This window comes from Emydura macquarii, unplaced genomic scaffold (assembly GCF_026122565.2).
Source record: "Emydura macquarii macquarii isolate MOO-44397 ecotype Brisbane River unplaced genomic scaffold, CSIRO-AGI_Emac_v2 contig_1876, whole genome shotgun sequence".
Taxonomy (NCBI): domain Eukaryota; kingdom Metazoa; phylum Chordata; order Testudines; family Chelidae; genus Emydura; species Emydura macquarii.
The window spans coordinates 21,629,100-21,647,768 of NW_027132013.1; the positions used below are offsets into that span (position 1 = coordinate 21,629,100).

The following is an 18,669-nucleotide window of genomic DNA, read 5'->3' on the forward strand; positions in this document are numbered from 1 at the left end:
GTAAGATAGAATTCTGAAACCATTCCAATCTGAAGCACTGAAATGCTTTCAGCATTTTAAACATTAGCAACTTGCAGCCTTTACATTGAAAAATGATAGTCTGGAAACTATTCAAAATACTTAGTGCTGGGATTTCCTGACTGGACTTGCAAATGGAAAATGCGTTACCTCTAATATGAAAGTAACCAGGCAACCCTAAAGGGTTTCCTCTTTGGTTGTCTTCCTTGTCTGTTCTTCATCCAAGAACTGACTTCTGTACACTAGAGGCCACTGAAACAAACTATGTAAGTGATACCTGCAGTACATGAGGGAGCCCCTTCCCAGCACTAATATTATTCTGTTACCCCTAAACTGGTGACTGCTCACGTGCAACAAATACGATACAAGTAAAGATGTAAGTCTTGATATACTGCAATGTATCGTAAGATAATGGAAAATCTCTAAACTTTGCCTATGTTCATCGGTTTAACAATACTCATTTGTTTCATGTAGCAGATTGTCTGGAAAAGGGGTGCAAAGTAAACCACCCTCTTATGCAACTATGGCTACAATTCAGAACACATGTCCACCCAGTTATCAGTAACAGGATTCCTAAGTCATTATATTGCAGAGACTCTACATGCAAAACTTCCAAGGGCGTCAAAGGGCAAGGGCTTATGTAGAAGGACTGCAGGATTATACCCTACATTACCAACTCAGCAATTATTGGTTTCAGCAATATACTATAAGCAGTCCTTATGGGCATATTATGCCACAGAGGTGCAAATCACTTTATTTTCTGTGTTAGAAGTTCTTTAAAAATCAAGCCACCTATACTGATCAGAAGCATGCAAAATGTCTGAACCCTCTCACCCCTCATCTGACGTGAGCTACCTAACAAGCACACTTCTGTAGGAAGCTATGTGATCAGATCCTCTTTATCAATCTCCTCTCAAAAAACAAAATAACTCCACCATCCCCACAAAAGCAAAACGTACTCACAAATGCAATGCACATGATATAAATGGTTATAGTTGTTAAACACACAATACATACAGTATCATACACACAGAGAACTATGTCATCTGACTACAGACCCCAAGTAATGACTCATCAGTATCAAACCAATTCATGTGGTACCACGACAGCAGTGTAATGCTATCACGTGACACTTCAAACAAGAAGTTACTTCATTTTTAATGATTTCTTTCTAAAATTTTGAATCATGTTAATTATTATAAGCAGAGCTGCAAGACACCTGCAGAGATTTTTATAGGAATTTATGGGTTTGTCATGGGACACAGATAGCAGGGGCAGAGCTAATACAGAGTGCCCAAGTTGGATTTCCTGATGTGATTTTCAGTGGCACTTCCTAATTGCGTTAGCAGGTTTATATTATACTTTTCTCACATTATAAAATAATGAAAATTCAGGGAAGAGGAAATTTTAAAGGAAACAACAAAACTCCAACATTATAAAGTCACTATCCTAGTAATGAGCAATATTCTAAGTAACATCTTGGTATTGAATTCTTATTTAAAGAACTATCAACAATATAAAATCTCAAAACTGGAAGAAAAAGGATAGATTTATCTCATAAGGAGCCATCTGGGAAACAACTGGATAAGTTCCTACCACAGTATCACAGGGTGAGCTGGGACATTAAGGGAAATTCATGTCCCATGTCTGACCTGGTTTCCTTCCAGATCAAGGGAACTCTGGTATTTATAACCTGGGAACCACTTGAAATGTACACCTGAAAGCAAAGCAAGCTGGGAAAGAAACAGTTTAAAAGAACTCTTCTTAATGTGGGCAATGATCAGAAAAAAGTTGCAGTAACTAGGTTCTGGGTAAGATCCATAGTGAAGTTCCCAGCTGAGAGGGAGCTTTTTCCCCCAGAAAGGGCCACAGTGAAGGCCAAATGCGTGTGCTTCTCCTAGTTTTCAAAGGATTACGGGTTTGCTATATTGGATCAGAGCATCAATTTTTATTTTCCAATTCTGAATTTAGTAGGATACTGGTGCTACAAAAGTCGTAGTTAAAATAACCAGAATGCTACCTAGACAATTGTGAATAGGTTTGTGTGTAAAATTTCCCCGTTGGCTCTGCTGGTGATCAGTTTATTCTCTCAGACATGAAAACTGGTAACAATGATCAGGTACTACATGTAATGTTACAGGTCATATTGATTAGCAGGGAACTAGGCATCAGGATTTCATAGTTCTTTACTTGACTCTGTCACTGACTCACTGTGTGAACTTGGGTAAGTCATTCAACCTCTCTTCGGTTTCACTATCTGTAAATTGTGGATAACATTTATATATTTCACATAGATGTTGTGAGACTTAATTCATGTTTGTGAACCATTTTGAGATTCTTGGATGAAGAATGCTATGTACTATTATTATTATATCTTGCATAGCTAAGATAATTGACTGCAAATGTTATTAGTAGTTCTAAAATTATCCAGCTCTTTCGAAAATCCAGCTGCAGTATTTATCTTGATTTTCCATTTCCAGTTCCCTCCCTCTCCTAAAAAAACCTGCATAAGATCAGGTGGCATGATAATGGCAAATAGTGAAAGGAAAGGGGAGGGGCGGGGAGAACAAAGGAAATGTACAGTATGGATGGAAACGAGATTTCTATGTTTTAAAACCACAACAAATTAGTATTGGATCTGATATGACAGAACCAATACAATTCTGTCTTATGTGCAGTTTACACATTAAAGGAATACTTCGTAGGTCTCAAGCATGTTACAATCTACTTTGCCAATAGCCAAGAGTTGGCACTATCAGTAATTCCAGAGGCAATTTGGAGTTCTGCCCACTATGGAGACATGGTGTTTAGCAGCCCATTAAAAAGGAAATGGGTGTATTTACTTTCCAAACAGACCCACCCATATTTAAACTTTGAATCAGTTTGGAAAGGTCTCTTCTTCCACTCCTGACCATTAATATGTTTTATATGGTTTTAAAATCACTTATTCAGTTACTTTTACTGTCTGTAGTGCATTGATTCTGTAGAAACCACTTTCTGTCAGTCACTGACTAAATGTATTGCTTTTCAAAGGGCAAACTCAGCATAATGCACTATCAACAAACTTAAGCACCAACAGTTGAGAGTTTACTTTAAAATTATGTTACATGACTGACAATAGGGGAAGAGAAAGAAAAAAAGACGAAAAATAGGAAGTGCAAAAGGAGGTAAGAGAAAAGATGAGGACTGAAAAGAGAGGAAAACAGAATGGAAGAAAAAAGTCCACAATAAACACTCTTATAGAAAGATGTATGTTTGGAAACAATGTAAAACTGCATTAGAATGTTTTTATAACTACAGCAAACATACATTTGAAAGTCAGCAGATCAGAAGTCTGTAACATAGTAATTCCAGTGGAAACAAAAAGCTTCTGACAGGAATCTGAAGCTTCTGAGGATTTACAGGCAAACCATTATCAACTAAATGGCCATGTTAGTTTGGAAAAAGGGATTATTCCCATTTTCTGCTATGCTTTGGAAAGATATTTCCTCCTGGTATTAGTCAAATGCAGTATGGTTTTACCTTCTCATGAAACATTCATTGCAGCCATTGTTTGGGGGCAGATTATCAGGCTTGATAGATCAACGGCCTGATCCAATACAGCAAACCTTATATTATATATTTTTATTTAATACATTCCCTACACACACAAAATGAGTCCTCTTCAAATATTAAGAATTATTAGATTCCATGTTCTGCCATATATTTTGCAGGGAAGGGTTTTGAGTTCCTCAAACTATATATTTCATGTTGATTGTTTAATAACTGGAAAGAGTGGGAATAATAAAGATCATGTTAGGAATGCAAGTGAACATATAGAATAGCCACATATGCATTCATCTGTAACTCACGCTGAAACTCACTCTCACCTTGCACATATGGACCTGTCTCAGGGTGCTCTCGAACACGAAGTGTATAAGGTTTCTTCTGGCCTGACTGCTTTAACAAATCTCGGACACGCTCGTTATAGATTTCAAGGAAACTGAAGAAAAATAAATGAAATGTTGTCTTTCTTACATCCGGTATTCACAAAAAATGTATTTAAAGTTTTTCTTTGGACAAAGCAAATTTGCATCTGCAGCTTGGGCACAGACATTGCATGTCAAAAGCTAAAGCATTCATCTCATTACCTCTCACAATATGCCTTCTTACATGTTGTGCATACAGACGCTTGGAAAGGAGCTGAGAAGCAATCAATTGTCATGAAGCAAGAAAAAAATTGTCCACTGATGCTGGCTGGTTGGAAATAGTGCTGACATATTAAATCATCTGTACTGCCAACAAAGCATATTTCCTGCACTCTTAATTAATGTTGTATCCAACTCTTTAATTGTCAAGAGCATAAAACTCCACAAAGTTAACAGGGGTTATGAATGAGAACTGAATGCAGTATAGGGTCCAAATTTTGAAGAGTTAAACAAGCAAGAAGTGGACTCCTAAACCACTATTATTTAGCAGCATGTTCTTTGGGATATAACAGTGAACAAACAGCATCCAAGGAACTATACTTAGATTGAAAACTGAATAGCAGGATTTTCCCAGCCCGAGAAAATTGATTGACAGCCCTGAAAAAGAGAAATAATCAACCAACATATGTGTACTTTGACTATGGAAATACACATTTGAAAGTATTTAGAAACATTTGACCAAAGACAATGAGACACTAGTACCTGATTTCTATTCTGCAAGATGCTGGCTGTTCTGAATAATCATCCTCCCTTGAAAAAAGGCCCTGCACAAACCAAAAGTTTACATTTTTCTCTTAAATTAGAAAAGAAAAGAAAAGAAAATTAAAAACAGTTTAAACAAATGCAAGTTTAAAATAAACAAATACCTCACATATACGAGGTGTCAACCCAATGGATGCCTTAAAATAAAACAAACAAGAAAAGGAAAACAATTACATGATATGATCACAGTCCCAGTTGCTCTTGTAAGGAGTCATTTTAATAAATATAAACAAAGCTATGGAGAATGCCCAATTATTCCAGCATCAACTTCCCACTAAAACATGGAGAGATATACAAGTAGTGATTGTGGAGAGCACAACAAAATCTACTTTGGAGCTCTCTCAGTGCTAGATGTGTGACAACTCATAGCTATTCCAGTTGCATCTCTCAAAGGAATCACTTCAAGGATTAATTTGCTCTAATTTGAATGGTGGCTGTATCCATAACTGTGAATCTCACCCTCACTGGAAGTGATCTTAGGGCATGTTTCATAGGCACTGGTTGTGGAGAAATTTAAAGGCAAGATGACTCCACTTTCTACAGCATATGGCTGATGTAAAGACTTGGAGCTCCCTTCAGCCTCAGTCCCTCCCACTCAGAATCTCTTTGCAGGATGGCGTGGAGATTTTTAGAAGGTATATTTGAAACAGAACTAATGAAGGAAAACACAGTGTTCCCTAAATAAATGTATTATTGTGGATGTGAAAGTTCTCTACAGATCAAGCAGGCTGATTTTCTAGCTAGTAGCAATGTTAATAATGTTTTACAATAAGTGTGGATTATTAAATATCAGATTCAAGTGGAATTCTTACTGAAGCACAAATCACTTTATCACCAAAGAACCCAGCAGCAGCAGCATTACTACAATGAAAGTGCCATAGGCATTAGTAACGATTTTTAAGATATGGTAATTGTAAACTGTTGTTATGCTTCCAAGATAAGCATGCACTAGTGACCTGATTCTCCTCTCACTCACATTAGTTTTATATCAGTATAACTCTTCTGTCTCCCATGATGCTAGTTTTGATTTTAAACAAAAAGAGAATCAGGCCTTAATTATCAGATGGGCAAAAACTCCTTGCGGCTGTCTGTCAGATGGTGCCTTTAGTAAGCTAATACTGTCTTTCTGGGAACAGCAGAATCAGTTCAGTAAAAATAAGATCCAACCAGAAACTGTATCCAAAATTCAGACCAGCCAGGTTCAAATAAGTTTATTTGAACAGAGAATCCCTCTTCCCTACCCTTTACCTGAAGCGGTAGTCCTCTAAGGGAGTGGAAGATAGTGGCCTGCTCTTGCAGTCTCCTTGAAAAATGCTTCTCTTTAGAGACAATCCACTACCCTTCAATCTATACAGGTGTTCAGAGAGATGAACTATCTTTCCCTCTGGATCAGCAAAGCCAGCAACCCTTTCACTTGGCACACTAGTTTAAGACATAAAGGTACTCTAAGTGGGGCCCCATAACTCAAATACCTTAGAACCAAGTGGCTTTGAGGGCAGTATGCTAATGTTTCACCCCCAAAGCTTCCATTCAAATTAATTTAGGCTACCTAAACATTACTTCAGTCGGTGTAAGTTAAGTCACTTATGGGTGTGAATAAGCCACCCATCCCAAGCGATGTAAGTTATACCGACCTAAGTGCCAGTGTGGATAGCACTATGTTGGCAAGAGAGCTTCTCCCACTGACATAGCTACTGCTGCTCCCGGGGGCTGGAGTAATTAAGTCAATGAGAAAGCTCTCTCTCATCGGCTTAGAGTCTGCACTAGCAGCACTACAGCTCCATCACTACAGCTGCACCACTGTAAGCTCTGTAGTGTAGCCATAGCCTTAGCAATCGGACATGAAGGAAGTCACCCCTCACACTGTTCCCTTACTGACAGCGAAGTCTTGTTACAAAAATGCAGCTGACAAGATGGCACAAATAATTATAGCAAATTTTAACTAGCAAAAATAATTTAACTTCAACATGGTTGTCTGATTGTCAAAGAAAATGACATAGGAATATTTTGTAGAAGCTCAGGCTGGCTGCTACAAAGAATTATACATGTTCATAGTAGAGAAACTCGTTTTCTTTAGTCTAACAGGTAAACCACACATATGCAACATCTAAGGAGTACAATCTACTAAAAGCAAATATTTTAATTATACCATATTTTTATTATTTTAGCATATGCTACATTTATTTAGCTATGTATTTAAGCATATGCTTAATTTTAAGCACAAATAATCCCAAGTAAAACATGCTTAAACATTTTGCTTTTTAATTGGGATTTTAATCATGAATTTCAATTCAACAAACAGATAAAAAATAAAACAAAAACAAAACAGTGTAATGAAGGCAGTGACTCACTGGAGTTCCCATCATCGTGTATGTTTTTCCTGAACCCGTCTGGCCATATGCAAAAAGACAGATATTGTACCCCTTAAAAGCACCACATAGCACTGTGGTGCCAAGGTCCTGAAAAACCTGGAACAACCAAAAGAGAAAATGCACTCAGTGAGTCATACCCATCCTTGGAAACACCCAGTGCCATTCAAAAATCATTCCGTTTATTTTTCACAAGTCTAAAATGATAAAAGTTCCACCCCATTTGTCTATTAACTTATTTCATGGGACTAATAAACATGTGGAAATTTGACATAATAATGGCTGATTACACACAAAAGTGTTGAATTTTATGTACAGCATTAAACACACAGACATCACACCACAGAAAGTTTAACAGGATGAAGGTAAGATACAAAGTAATTAGATTAGACTGTCTTAATTCTTCATAGAAAGAGGAATTGCCATACTGAATCAAGGTCTAGAATCCTGTCTCTGACAGTGGCCAGATGCTTCACATAGAAGAACCTGAAGCAAGAGGGTTTATATCCCTTCCAAAACTCTTTGTTTGCACTGACTTACAACTCTAGATATTCTTGCTATCCAGGTAAACACTCAATAACTCTCTGAATCTTACCAAGTTTTTGGCCTCAACTGCATGCCGTACTAGTGAATTCCACATTTTAATTATACATTGAGTGAAAAAATATTTCTTTTTATCAATTTTGAATTTGTTTTCTTTCAGTTATAAAGAGTGCTTCTTGCATTATGATTCAGGGAGAAGAGAAGCTCTGGATCTACCTTCTCTATATCATTCATTATTTTATGCTTTTAGCATGTTGCATCTTATTCATTTCCTTTTTAATGGAAACATTCCTAATCTTTTCAATCTATCTTCAAATGAGAGTAATCCATATGAAGTTATCAACACTTCACAAAATAATAATCTGGAAGATAATGAAAAATTTTCTAAAATTCTTTTTCTTCTAATCATAATTAAGTTCTTACATTCAGCAATTGGTGACATGTCTTATAATGCAGTCAACCTGACTACTTAATTTCTTTTATCTGAAGTCCTCAGCATTCAATCTCAAGAGAATAGAACCAGATTATGGACATCAACCTAAAAAAAAACAAGTAGAGGCTAGGTACAAAGTCTATACTTGTATGAAACTGAGATCAGACAGATCAGAATGCTGCTGCAAAGATCATTTTCCCAGCCTATCGCTTAATCCATGTCACCCCTCTCTTTGCATCCCTCCATTGACTCACTCACCCTTCTCTATCACATCAAATATAAGATGCTTGTCTTCCTTTTCAAAGCCCTTCATGATCAATGCCCATACTACCTATTATCTCTCATTCATTATCAACCCATGATGTCAGCCTCCACTGCCCACTTGTTACATTTTCACACAAGCATCTTCATGTTTCCTACATGCTGCCCCTCATGCTTGGGAGGTGCTTCCTGTAAACATTCACAAAACAACCTCATTGTCAACCTTCTAATCTCTCCTCAAAATTCTCCTTTGCATGATGCCTACAAAAAACTGTACAATGATTAGGTTGCTGGTGTGCTAAAACTTCTGCCTATCATACTGACCAATAGTGTCTCTTCCACAGAATCATAAAAATCTAGTCCAGGCCCCCATGCTGAGGCAGCACCAATTGTACCTAGACCGTCCCTGACAGATGTTTGTCTAACCTGTTCTTAAAAACCTCCAATGACAGGGATTCCATCACCTCCCTTGGCAACCTAGTTTAATACTTAGCTATCCTTGTCCTTATAGTTAGAAAGTTTTTCCTAATATCGAACCTAAATTTCCCTTGCTGCACACTAAAATGTTTACTCCTTGTCTTACATTCAGTGGGCATGGAGACTAACTGATCACTGTCCTCTTTATATCAGCAATTAACATATTGGAAGACTGTTATCAGGTTCTGAGTCAGTCTCCTTTTCTCAAGACTAAATATGCCCACTTATTTTAACCTTTCCTTTAGGATAGGTTTTCTAAACCTTTTCTACAACATTTTTCTTGTTCTCTTCTGGATTCTTTCCAATTTGCCCACATCTTTCTTAAAGTGTGGTGCCCAAAACTGGATACAATAGTCCAGCTGAGGCCTCACCAGTGCCAAAAAGAGTGGAACAATTACATCCCGTGTTCTAAATATAACATTCCTGTTAATACACAGTCTTTTTTTGCAACTGTCTCACATTGTTGACTCAATTTGTGATCCACTATACCCTCAGATCCTTTCCTGCAGAATTACAACAGAGCCTGTTATTCCCCTTTTTGAAGCTGTGCATTTGATTTTTGCCTTCCTAAGTATAGTACTTTGCACTGGCCTTTATTGAATTTTGTCTTGTTGATTTCAGACCAATTCGTCAAGTCATTTTGAATTCTAATCCTGTCCTCTAAATTGCTAACAATCACTCCTTGCTTGGTGTTAGCCGCAAATTATACAAACATACTCTCCGCTCTACTATCCAAGTCATTAGTGAAAATACTGAATAGTATCAGACCCAGGACAGACCCCAGCAGGACCAAACTAGTTACATCCTACCAGTATGAGACAGTGAACCATTGTTAACTGCTCCTTGAGTATAGTTGATTTTTTCTTATTTCCCCATCTGTCGTCTTTTGTCTTATACTCAGATTGTAAGTTCTTTGGGCAGGGACTGTCTTTCTGTTCTGTGTTTGTGAAGCACCTGGCATAATGGGGTCCTGGACCACGACTAGGGCTCCAAGGTGCTACAGCAATACAAATAACGAAGATAATAAAAGAGCTGAGCATCACAATCATCAGGGCCAAAAGCTGGCTACTGCTAAGCATGGCAGAAAGTAGCAAATGTCACCTGCTGTTTGGATCCTACTTTTGTTTTTTTCCTGTTTGGACTTGACTGTGCCCAAACCTGCTGACCCCATCCCCAACATACCAAATCCCCACTCCACTGCAATGTAACGAGTGGTCGTCTCCTCTGGAGCATACACTGGGGAATGGAGTCCCCTCTATGCAGGTTGTCAACTGCTAAGCCCTCCTGTACAGGATAAATTAACTCACTACGGCTGCAGACTTTCAAAGAAAATATTGTAAGTATAAAAATCCTTTCCATTCATGCAGAAAGTTAGCCGGTATATACACACAGTTACATACCACACTAGCTGCAAAAATTCAGCCAGCTTTTGTTTCTTTCACAGACAGATAAATGTATTAAACTTGGCAATGATGGATTAAAAAAAAAGCAAATATACTGAAAGGATAACATCAATTTACCCCAATTCCAAGCAAGAATAATAATCAGAGGTATTAAAAATAAGCTCTTGAGACTTTAATTTGCAGGTCATATTTCAGTTCAAGTCACAACAGATGCCAATTCTTAGCAGAAAATTCATTAGCATACCAACTCTACTGAAGGCTGATACTATACACACATTTCATTAATGAAGAACAACTTGGCTATTTGTGTTCTCTGATAACAAACCATCTGAACTAGAAGTCAAATGTCAGCTCATCATTGGTGGATCAGTGGCAGCATGTCTGACAAAGTATTGTGTGTCAGCCCCTGGAAGGTTCAAACATTATACAATGTAAAGTGGAATACAGACCTACCTAACAATACCTTTATCAACATATACCAACCAAACACAGTGAAAACGCAGCCAGAAACTTTAATATGATGGACAAGAGCAATGAGCTAGGGGGAGTGGTAGATAGCCTGGAAGGTAGGGATAGGATACAGAAGGACCTAAATAAACTGGAGGATTGGGCCAAAAGAAATCTGATGAGGTTCAACAAGGACAAGTGCAGAGTCCTGCACTTAGGACGGAAGAAACCCATGCACAGCTACAGACTGGGGACCGACGAGCTAGGCAGCAGTTCTGAAGAAAAGGACCTGGGGGTTACAGTAGATAAGAAGCTGGATATGAGTCAGCAGTGTGCCCTGGTTGCCAAGAAGACTAATAGCATACTGGGCTGCATTAGTAGGAGCACTGCCAGCAGATCGAGGGAAGTGATTATTCCCCTCTATTCGGCATTGGTGAGGCCGCATTTGGAGTAGTGTGTCCAGTTTTGGACCCCCCACTACAAAAAGGATGTGGAGAAGTCGGAGAGAGTCCAGCAGAGGGCAACAAAAATGATGAGGGGGCTGGAGCACAGGACTTATGAGGAGAGGCTGAGGGAACTAGGCTTGTTTAGCCTGCAGAAGAGAAGAATGAGGGGGATTTGATAGCAGCCTTTAACTACCTGAAAGGGGGTTCCAGGGAGGATGGAGCTAGGCTGTTCTCAGTGGTGGCAGATGACAGAACAAGGAGCAACGGTCTCAAATTGCAGTGGGGGAGGTCTAGGTTGGACATTAGGAAAAAGTTTTTCACTAGGAGGGTGGTGAAGCACTGGAATGGGTTACCTAGGGAGATGGTGGAATCTCCATCTTTAGAGGTTTTTAAACTGCGGCTTGACAAAGCCCTCACTGGGATTATTTAGGTGAGGTTAGTCCTACTTTGAGCAGGGGGTTGGACTAGATGACCTCCTGAGGTCCCTTCCAACTCTATAATTCTATTATTCTAATGCTGAACAACAGGTTGTCATCACCCAGTGGCTGAAACTGCACGTTTTCAATAGAGGAAAGGGTAACTATTAATACAAACATTTATACAGCACAGTTTTTACAAACCTCAGTAAGATACATCTTCTGCCCCCAAAGAATTTACAATCTTTATTTTTTTAAAAAGTGAAGGAAAAGAAGCAGGACAGCAGTACAAGGAGGAATGATGTGAGGATTACTGATACAGAGAAGAGGAGAAACTGCTTGAACAGGTGGATTTTAAGGAGAGATCTGAAGAAGATGAGGTGTTTAGTGAGTGAGAATGGTGGGTGAAATCCTGGCCTCAATTAAGTCACTGGTAAAATGTCCATTGACTTCAATTGGGCTAGGATTTCACCCAAAGTGTTCTAAGCATGAAGAAGACATGAAACAGAGACTGGAAAAGAGACTAAGGGAATGGAAAGGAAAAAGTATTGAGCAAGAAGGGACGGAGGAAAAAATTAGGGCAAACATTACAGAGGGCCTTGTAGGTGAGGATAAGGAGTTTGCATTTGATATAGCAATAGTTAAAAAAATTATTTTCTTTCTCCCCAGCATGCTGTACATAAGAATACAGTTACAACTGCATATTCTCTCGGAGCTACCAGGAAACTGTTCTCTTGTATCCCATTTCAAGACCTAAAAGACCCAAGATACCCCTAGGGTTTTCAAAAAGTTGCTGCTTGTAATCACATATATAAAATAAGATCATAAGCAACATTTTGTCCATAAGGCCTTCTTTGAGCTCTGGGAAAATGGAACAGTAGGGATTTGGTTTGGAGTTTTCTTGGAAGTTGCTTTCTAGTAGTGTTTCGACATCTGTTTTTTATTTACCTCCTTAGTTTCCATGGAAAAGGCAATGCTCTTTTAAAAATAATTGAATAAATATCAAATCAGACTATGGGCCTGATCCTGCAGTTCTTGCCTCACACGGTCAGTTCTATTGATTTCAATGGGACTGCTCAAGAGTAAGGACTGCAGAACTAGGCCCCGTACGGGTATGTGCTTGAGGGAGGAAAGTATACTAATAGAAAAGTGCTTCAAGTCTCCCATAACTCTGATTTAACAATTGTTGTTGACTGGTGATCCTGCTGTGCTTTGCCAACTGTGACATGTTCTTGTTTCTTTAACCACAGTGCTGTTGCAGCTTAGAAAGTGGTTGGTCTGAAATGTATCCCTATTGTGTTCTAAAATAGTTCTGGATTTCACCAAAATATTTTCTGTACTGAGAATCACCATATTTAGGTCCAATTGTTCATCAACAGCTGCAACAGTGTTCTCAGTTATCAGTGGAGATAAGTGACCTGGTATCATGGTAGCATAGAACATTTGATTTACTATTAGCTACCTCTTCTCTAGAACACAGACAGTGATCCATTTTAGGCAGGCTATTTATTAAACACACTGACTGAAAAAGTCTGTTGAACCAAATTCTCCTCTAAACTACTCTGTTTTAATCCCTTTATCTTCAATGGAGCTGCACTGAAGGAAGAATTTGGCCCTGTATTTGTAGACTCATTACATCAGCACAATACAAATTAAGCCACTGTTTTGCTAAAAAGCTACAATTATCTGGAGAAGCATCTGATATTAATGATCACAAGTCAAACCATTGTATTTGTGATTCTTGGCTTGAATCATCATGGTAGGAAATTAATGCAGGCTCCTTGATGTGACAGGCCTATAGATCAATCTCACAAAGTCAAAATGTGTTTAACCCTTTGTAGTAAAGTTATACATTGACCAAGGGGAAGCTCACCCTATTTTCACTCTTGTCCATCACAGTTAGCAATCCTCCATCTCCTTGGTAATGGAAATATGGGTCTGTTTTTGGTTTTTGTTGAGGGGTAAAGAGATCTCCCCCCTCTCATTTTCCCCTTTATGTATCTGCTCCTGCCCATCCCACTCTGAGGTCTAGTTAGAGGAAATTTGTCCTTCCAAACAAGGCCTGGGGAAGAGCTCACCCAATGCTGACCACGAAGTGTTGGTTAAAAACTATATTCTTCTTCCTAGGGGTTGAGTGTGTTGCTTCTACAGTGCTATGAGATCTTTTAGAGCAGCATCAAGACCCTGTCAAAATCCAAAGATACCCAGGGTTGAAAGCTGAAGTAAGAGTGCTTGATGTTTTACTGACTGGCTTAATAAGTGATTACCTAAACATCTCAACAACTGCCTTTGATGTGCAATTAGAGTGTACAAACAGGGTGAGCAACTAAATATGTGCACACCAGGTAAATCGTGTGATCCACACTTTGAAAGCTTATGTTTGAAGTTGCACTGTTCCCAAGAAACAGGGAGTAAGACTACAGGAGCTACGTAGCCCTTAAGAAAACACAAGGACAACCTGATGCACAAACCATATACATACAAAGACTTAAAGCAGCCACCAGTCTTCTTAGCTGTTAACTTAGGCCTTGTCTACACTCAAAAAATACTGTAGTAATTGCGGTGGCTGACTATTCACATTACCCTCCTTGGATTGATGGCGTGTATCCTCACCAGGAATTTTCCATTGACCTAAGAGGGGCAGTGTGGGTCTCAGCTCTCTGTTGGGCGCTCCTCAGGCTGGCTCCTGGTTGGGCTGCCCCCTTCCCTTCCTGTTCCCTGCCAGGGGCTAGCCCTGGACTTCTCCCATCCCTTTTCCCCACCAGGAGCTGGGGGAAACCACTAGGGGCTTCCTCCCCGTTCCCAGGGAAGGTAGCTCGGTGCATCTTGCCCCTGGGGAATAGGGTCCAGCTGTCCTGGCTTCTTTCCCCCACCTGTTCCCCACGGGGAACTGGCAGCCTTTCACAGCAGCTAAGCTATGAACTTGACAAGGCTGCACAGCTCCTGGTGGGGAACAGGCATAGAAGCCGCCTGCAGCTTCTCCCATCCCGGCTAGCAGCCGGGATCCAGCCACCCGGGCTTACAGCAGCCCGGACTTCTTGCCCCGCTCCCAGCCTGGGCTTTCATTTAAAAAATCATGGTAGCTATCCAGGATTATAAAATAACTATTTTGTGAAGAACATATTACAAATAATGACTATTTTGGGAGGAAGGGGGGGGGCCGACGATGACACATTGCTGAATAGGAAACATATCTTGTTTTGTATTATAATCCCTAAATCAGTGGCTGACATTTGCAGAAATTTATAACCTAAGAGGTTTGATCACGTCATAACAGTTGTCTTTACTGTACAATATTTCATGGGAAACTTTGACCGATAAAGATAACTTTTGTTTTTAACTCCATTTAAAGAGTATTTTCTAAACTCAACATTCAAGGTTTAAAAACAAATAATTCATTATTAATATGATTTATGCACCTGAAATCCACCAACTTGAGTTCAGAATATAGTGCCAAATTCATAACGGGTAACTACTGAAGTAAATAGTTACACCTGAGATGAATTTGGCCATTTCCCATTAACTTATGCTACCTTTTTCCTCTTGATTTGCATGCCAGTCTCTCTCCAGTTTCTCAAGCTGTTTTCTGCCCTTTTCTTACATTTATATTATGATTTGTCTCTTTTCTTCTCATTTTCACACATGCTCACAAGAGGTTAAGCAGGCAAGTATAAGACTGTAGTTGCTGCTGCAAGAACATTCCTTCCTGTTAAATTCATCTCACAGTTGAGCTATCACTGTCTATTGTTAAACATACTGGCATATGTGTTAGGAAAAAAGCAGCTCTCTAATATAGAAGCACATCTGGAAAACCAAGACACAAAGTAACTAATTCTGCATTCAGTTGCACCAGGGTATTCTAGATCCATTAATTTTAAGACCAAGAGAGATTATTATGATCATCTAGTCTTGACCTCATGCATGGCACAGGCCACAGAATTTCACAAGTGATTTCCTACATAAAGCCCATGACTTCTGGTTGAGCTAGAGCATATCTTGTAGAAAGACATCCAGTCTTGAGTAAATTCATAGTAACTCCATTGAAACTGAAAGTACTAAGAAGAATTTGGCCCAATGAACGTTACTTGAAACTGTCATCAACTGGACAAAATTTTCAATTGGTTTTCTCATCTATAACATAGATCTAGAAGAATATAACATTTGCTAAAAAGCTCATTTTTAGAAGCAAAATCTCCTTCCAGGGCGCATTTCCCAAACACTAATGAGAATGACAGATGCTGGTGTCAGCCAATCATTAAAGCTAAATCAAATCCTATGTCACTGCTTATCTTGAATTCTGACTAGCTAATGAGCCTGGAAACTCCTATTCACATATATGTAGGTGAATCTTAAAGACATCTAAGGGACAATTTTAACCTGTCTTACTTACGGGCATTCATTAACTACAGCTTGGTCCAGTTTATCAAATAAAATCAGCAGACTTTTAAAGGAAATTTGGGGCCTAACTCCCCTTTATATGGTGAACACGTTTGTATTCTCTTCTGCAATAAGTATCAATACATTTTTGGACTGGTGCCTAGAAGAAATGGAATCGAGGATGGAGTGAGTCCAATCAAACAACAAAAAGTTATAGACAATTAATGTTAAGAGTAATGACTTGAGAATAAGTGGGACACTTGCATTTTTTAATGAACGCCTGTGCCTAGCCTTTAGATGTTTGGGTGGTTTTTTTAATTAAAATACCCCAAAATTAGAATGTTTATTTTAACATTACAAATATGTGTTGTAAACATGTGTTAGATAATTATATTTGCCCACCACCTTGCCATATGATGAGGCATCGCTCTATCATTACTGTAGCCTTGGTTACTAGTAAGCCAGCAATATATGGGTAACTTCTGTAGTCTGCATCCTCTCATTTTTCTTTGTATTAACATGTATTAAAGTAATTCTTGGCCAATTTGGTTGGATGGTTGATATTAAGTAGTATATAGAAATTGTGTATTTTAAACTGAACCTGCTTTTGTACTTCTGATAGTGCATCTCTTACGGAAATAAACATGATGTTAATTATGAAGACATTGGCGGCATTTTAACTAGGATCCTGTCTTGGTAGTATGAATTTTAAAAACGTGACAGCTGATCTTTTCTTTCTTGACTCAATTAGATCTTTAAAAGCAGATTATTTGAATTACAAAATGGAAAAGAGCTTGGTGTTTTAAACTACAATAGATCGTCTCTTGGAAAAAGCAGGTTTGTGTGTCAGGGTATCTCAAAGTATCATACCCAAACATAAGCCAAAAATCTCAGAATAACATCATGGAAAAAAAATGTAGTAGATCTCCAGAGACAGTGTTGAAAACCAGGTTTGCAGATGGAGGGGAATAATCTGAGCAATTTAACTCCATGTTTTCTATGATAAACAATACTTGTATTTTGCACTACAATAATTAGGCATTTTACCGGGACCAGCCCTAACTTATTTTCAAGCACCTCATACAGTGAAAATTTCATGACATCTCATTGATGCACTAAATTAACCTGCCTCACAAACTGCAGACATTTCACAGAGGCAATGAATTTACTAAGTTTCACATACTTAGTGGGAGGTGAAAGTCGAAGTTTTGACCAATGTAAAAAAAGCCACTGATGGTTTACTGATATATTCTGTAAACAATAATAGTGGTAAGTAACTTACTGAAAGCAAACTACTACTTCTGTAAAAGCTCAGGCTGAAATTAGGGGAGCAATATGACCTTCTACAAGTTAACAAAGTAACAGGAAAATGATGTGAGTAATCATCTCCAAGATAGAATACTTTTCAAAAACATCTCAAGCAATTGTATTGATTTTTATAAAGGGAAAAAGATTGGGTTTAAATGGGATCAATAACTGGCTTTTCACCACATAACAGACCAGACCAGATCCATAAATAAAAGATCAGAAAATTCATAATTCCTCAAACTCCATTATAAACATTCATGTTAATTTTCACACAGTGAACAGAGGAAGAAAAAAAGAAAACATGCTTCACCATCAGCTAGACAGCTTCAGAACACTGTTAAGGAATTTTTAACGGATATGTTTACTTTACAAAACAAGCACCATCCTACTGGAAATGGTGTCATGATACACCACCTAAACTCTACTACTGTAAACATATGGTTTAAGGCAATTTTAAACCATCAGACTATTTTTTGCATACACATATTTAAGCACAAGGTAATAAAGGGCTCAACCCTGCAAGCTGACGGTGATCAGCACTCCATTGAGAGTTGAGGATGCTTAGCACCTTGTAAAAGGCACTAATTACCTTGCGGAATCAGGTCCACTATAGAGGCTGTTATGCTCTTGGTTGTGAACAAATTAGTTCTGCTGAAACTGCCCCTACCAGGATAGGCTTCTGAGGGATGTAGGTGATGGCCTTCTTAGGGATTTTATTAATAAAAATAAGAAACCAAATATAAAACTAAATAAACATATAGCTGAACTAACTAAAAATAAAACACCATAATTAAATGAAAGTCACAATTAAAATGGAATCAATAGGTTCAAATTATCCAATTAATAAATCAATACTGCATGTAATTAAATGGAATCATGAGACTGACAAAAAATAATTACTTTTGTTAATTCTGCAGTGAAAGAGTTTAGGAGGAGCCGGTTTCTGAGTAATTGCCCCTTCCGTGCTCAAGGCAGCAGTTACCTTTGTCTTGGTTCACTTTAATGAAATACAATTCTTAGGATGCTTATTGGCGATTTCTATTTAACACTTCCTCCTTAAATTCTGCTGTTCTGTGCTATGATTTTATTGACCTTACTTCTCTTTTTACACAATGGCACAGAACCCTTCTACAAACATAACACAGAGGTGATGATTAAATCACACACAATAGCAGCTTTGAATAACACAACTTTTCAACCCTGGATAATCTAATTCAATGACAGCTTGGTTTTACTTTTAGGAAACTATTACAAGACATCATTTACCTATGAACACACCCATTTAATTCATTCATTCATTCGTTCACACCATGATGGAGGCATCCCTCCAAAAAAAGGAAGAATTCTCGCTACTGCTTAGTTTCTTGGGATTTTTAATTCATGTAACTGCCCTTAACTGGAACCAGGCGATAAAACTGGTGGTTGGAGCTTGTAATGTTGC

The 18,669-nt window shown here is 38.4% G+C and overlaps 1 protein-coding gene across 1 annotated transcript in view; it reads right to left on the reverse strand.

Moving 5' to 3' along the window:
• STARD9 (StAR related lipid transfer domain containing 9) overlaps positions 1–18,669 on the reverse strand; it is a 199,452-nt gene that overhangs the window by 110,517 nt on the left and 70,266 nt on the right. Inside the window, 4 exon segments of the mRNA XM_067558116.1 lie at positions 3,888–4,000; positions 4,689–4,750; positions 4,853–4,885; positions 7,100–7,216. Of these exon segments, the coding sequence (XP_067414217.1) occupies positions 3,888–4,000; positions 4,689–4,750; positions 4,853–4,885; positions 7,100–7,216 (325 nt within the window).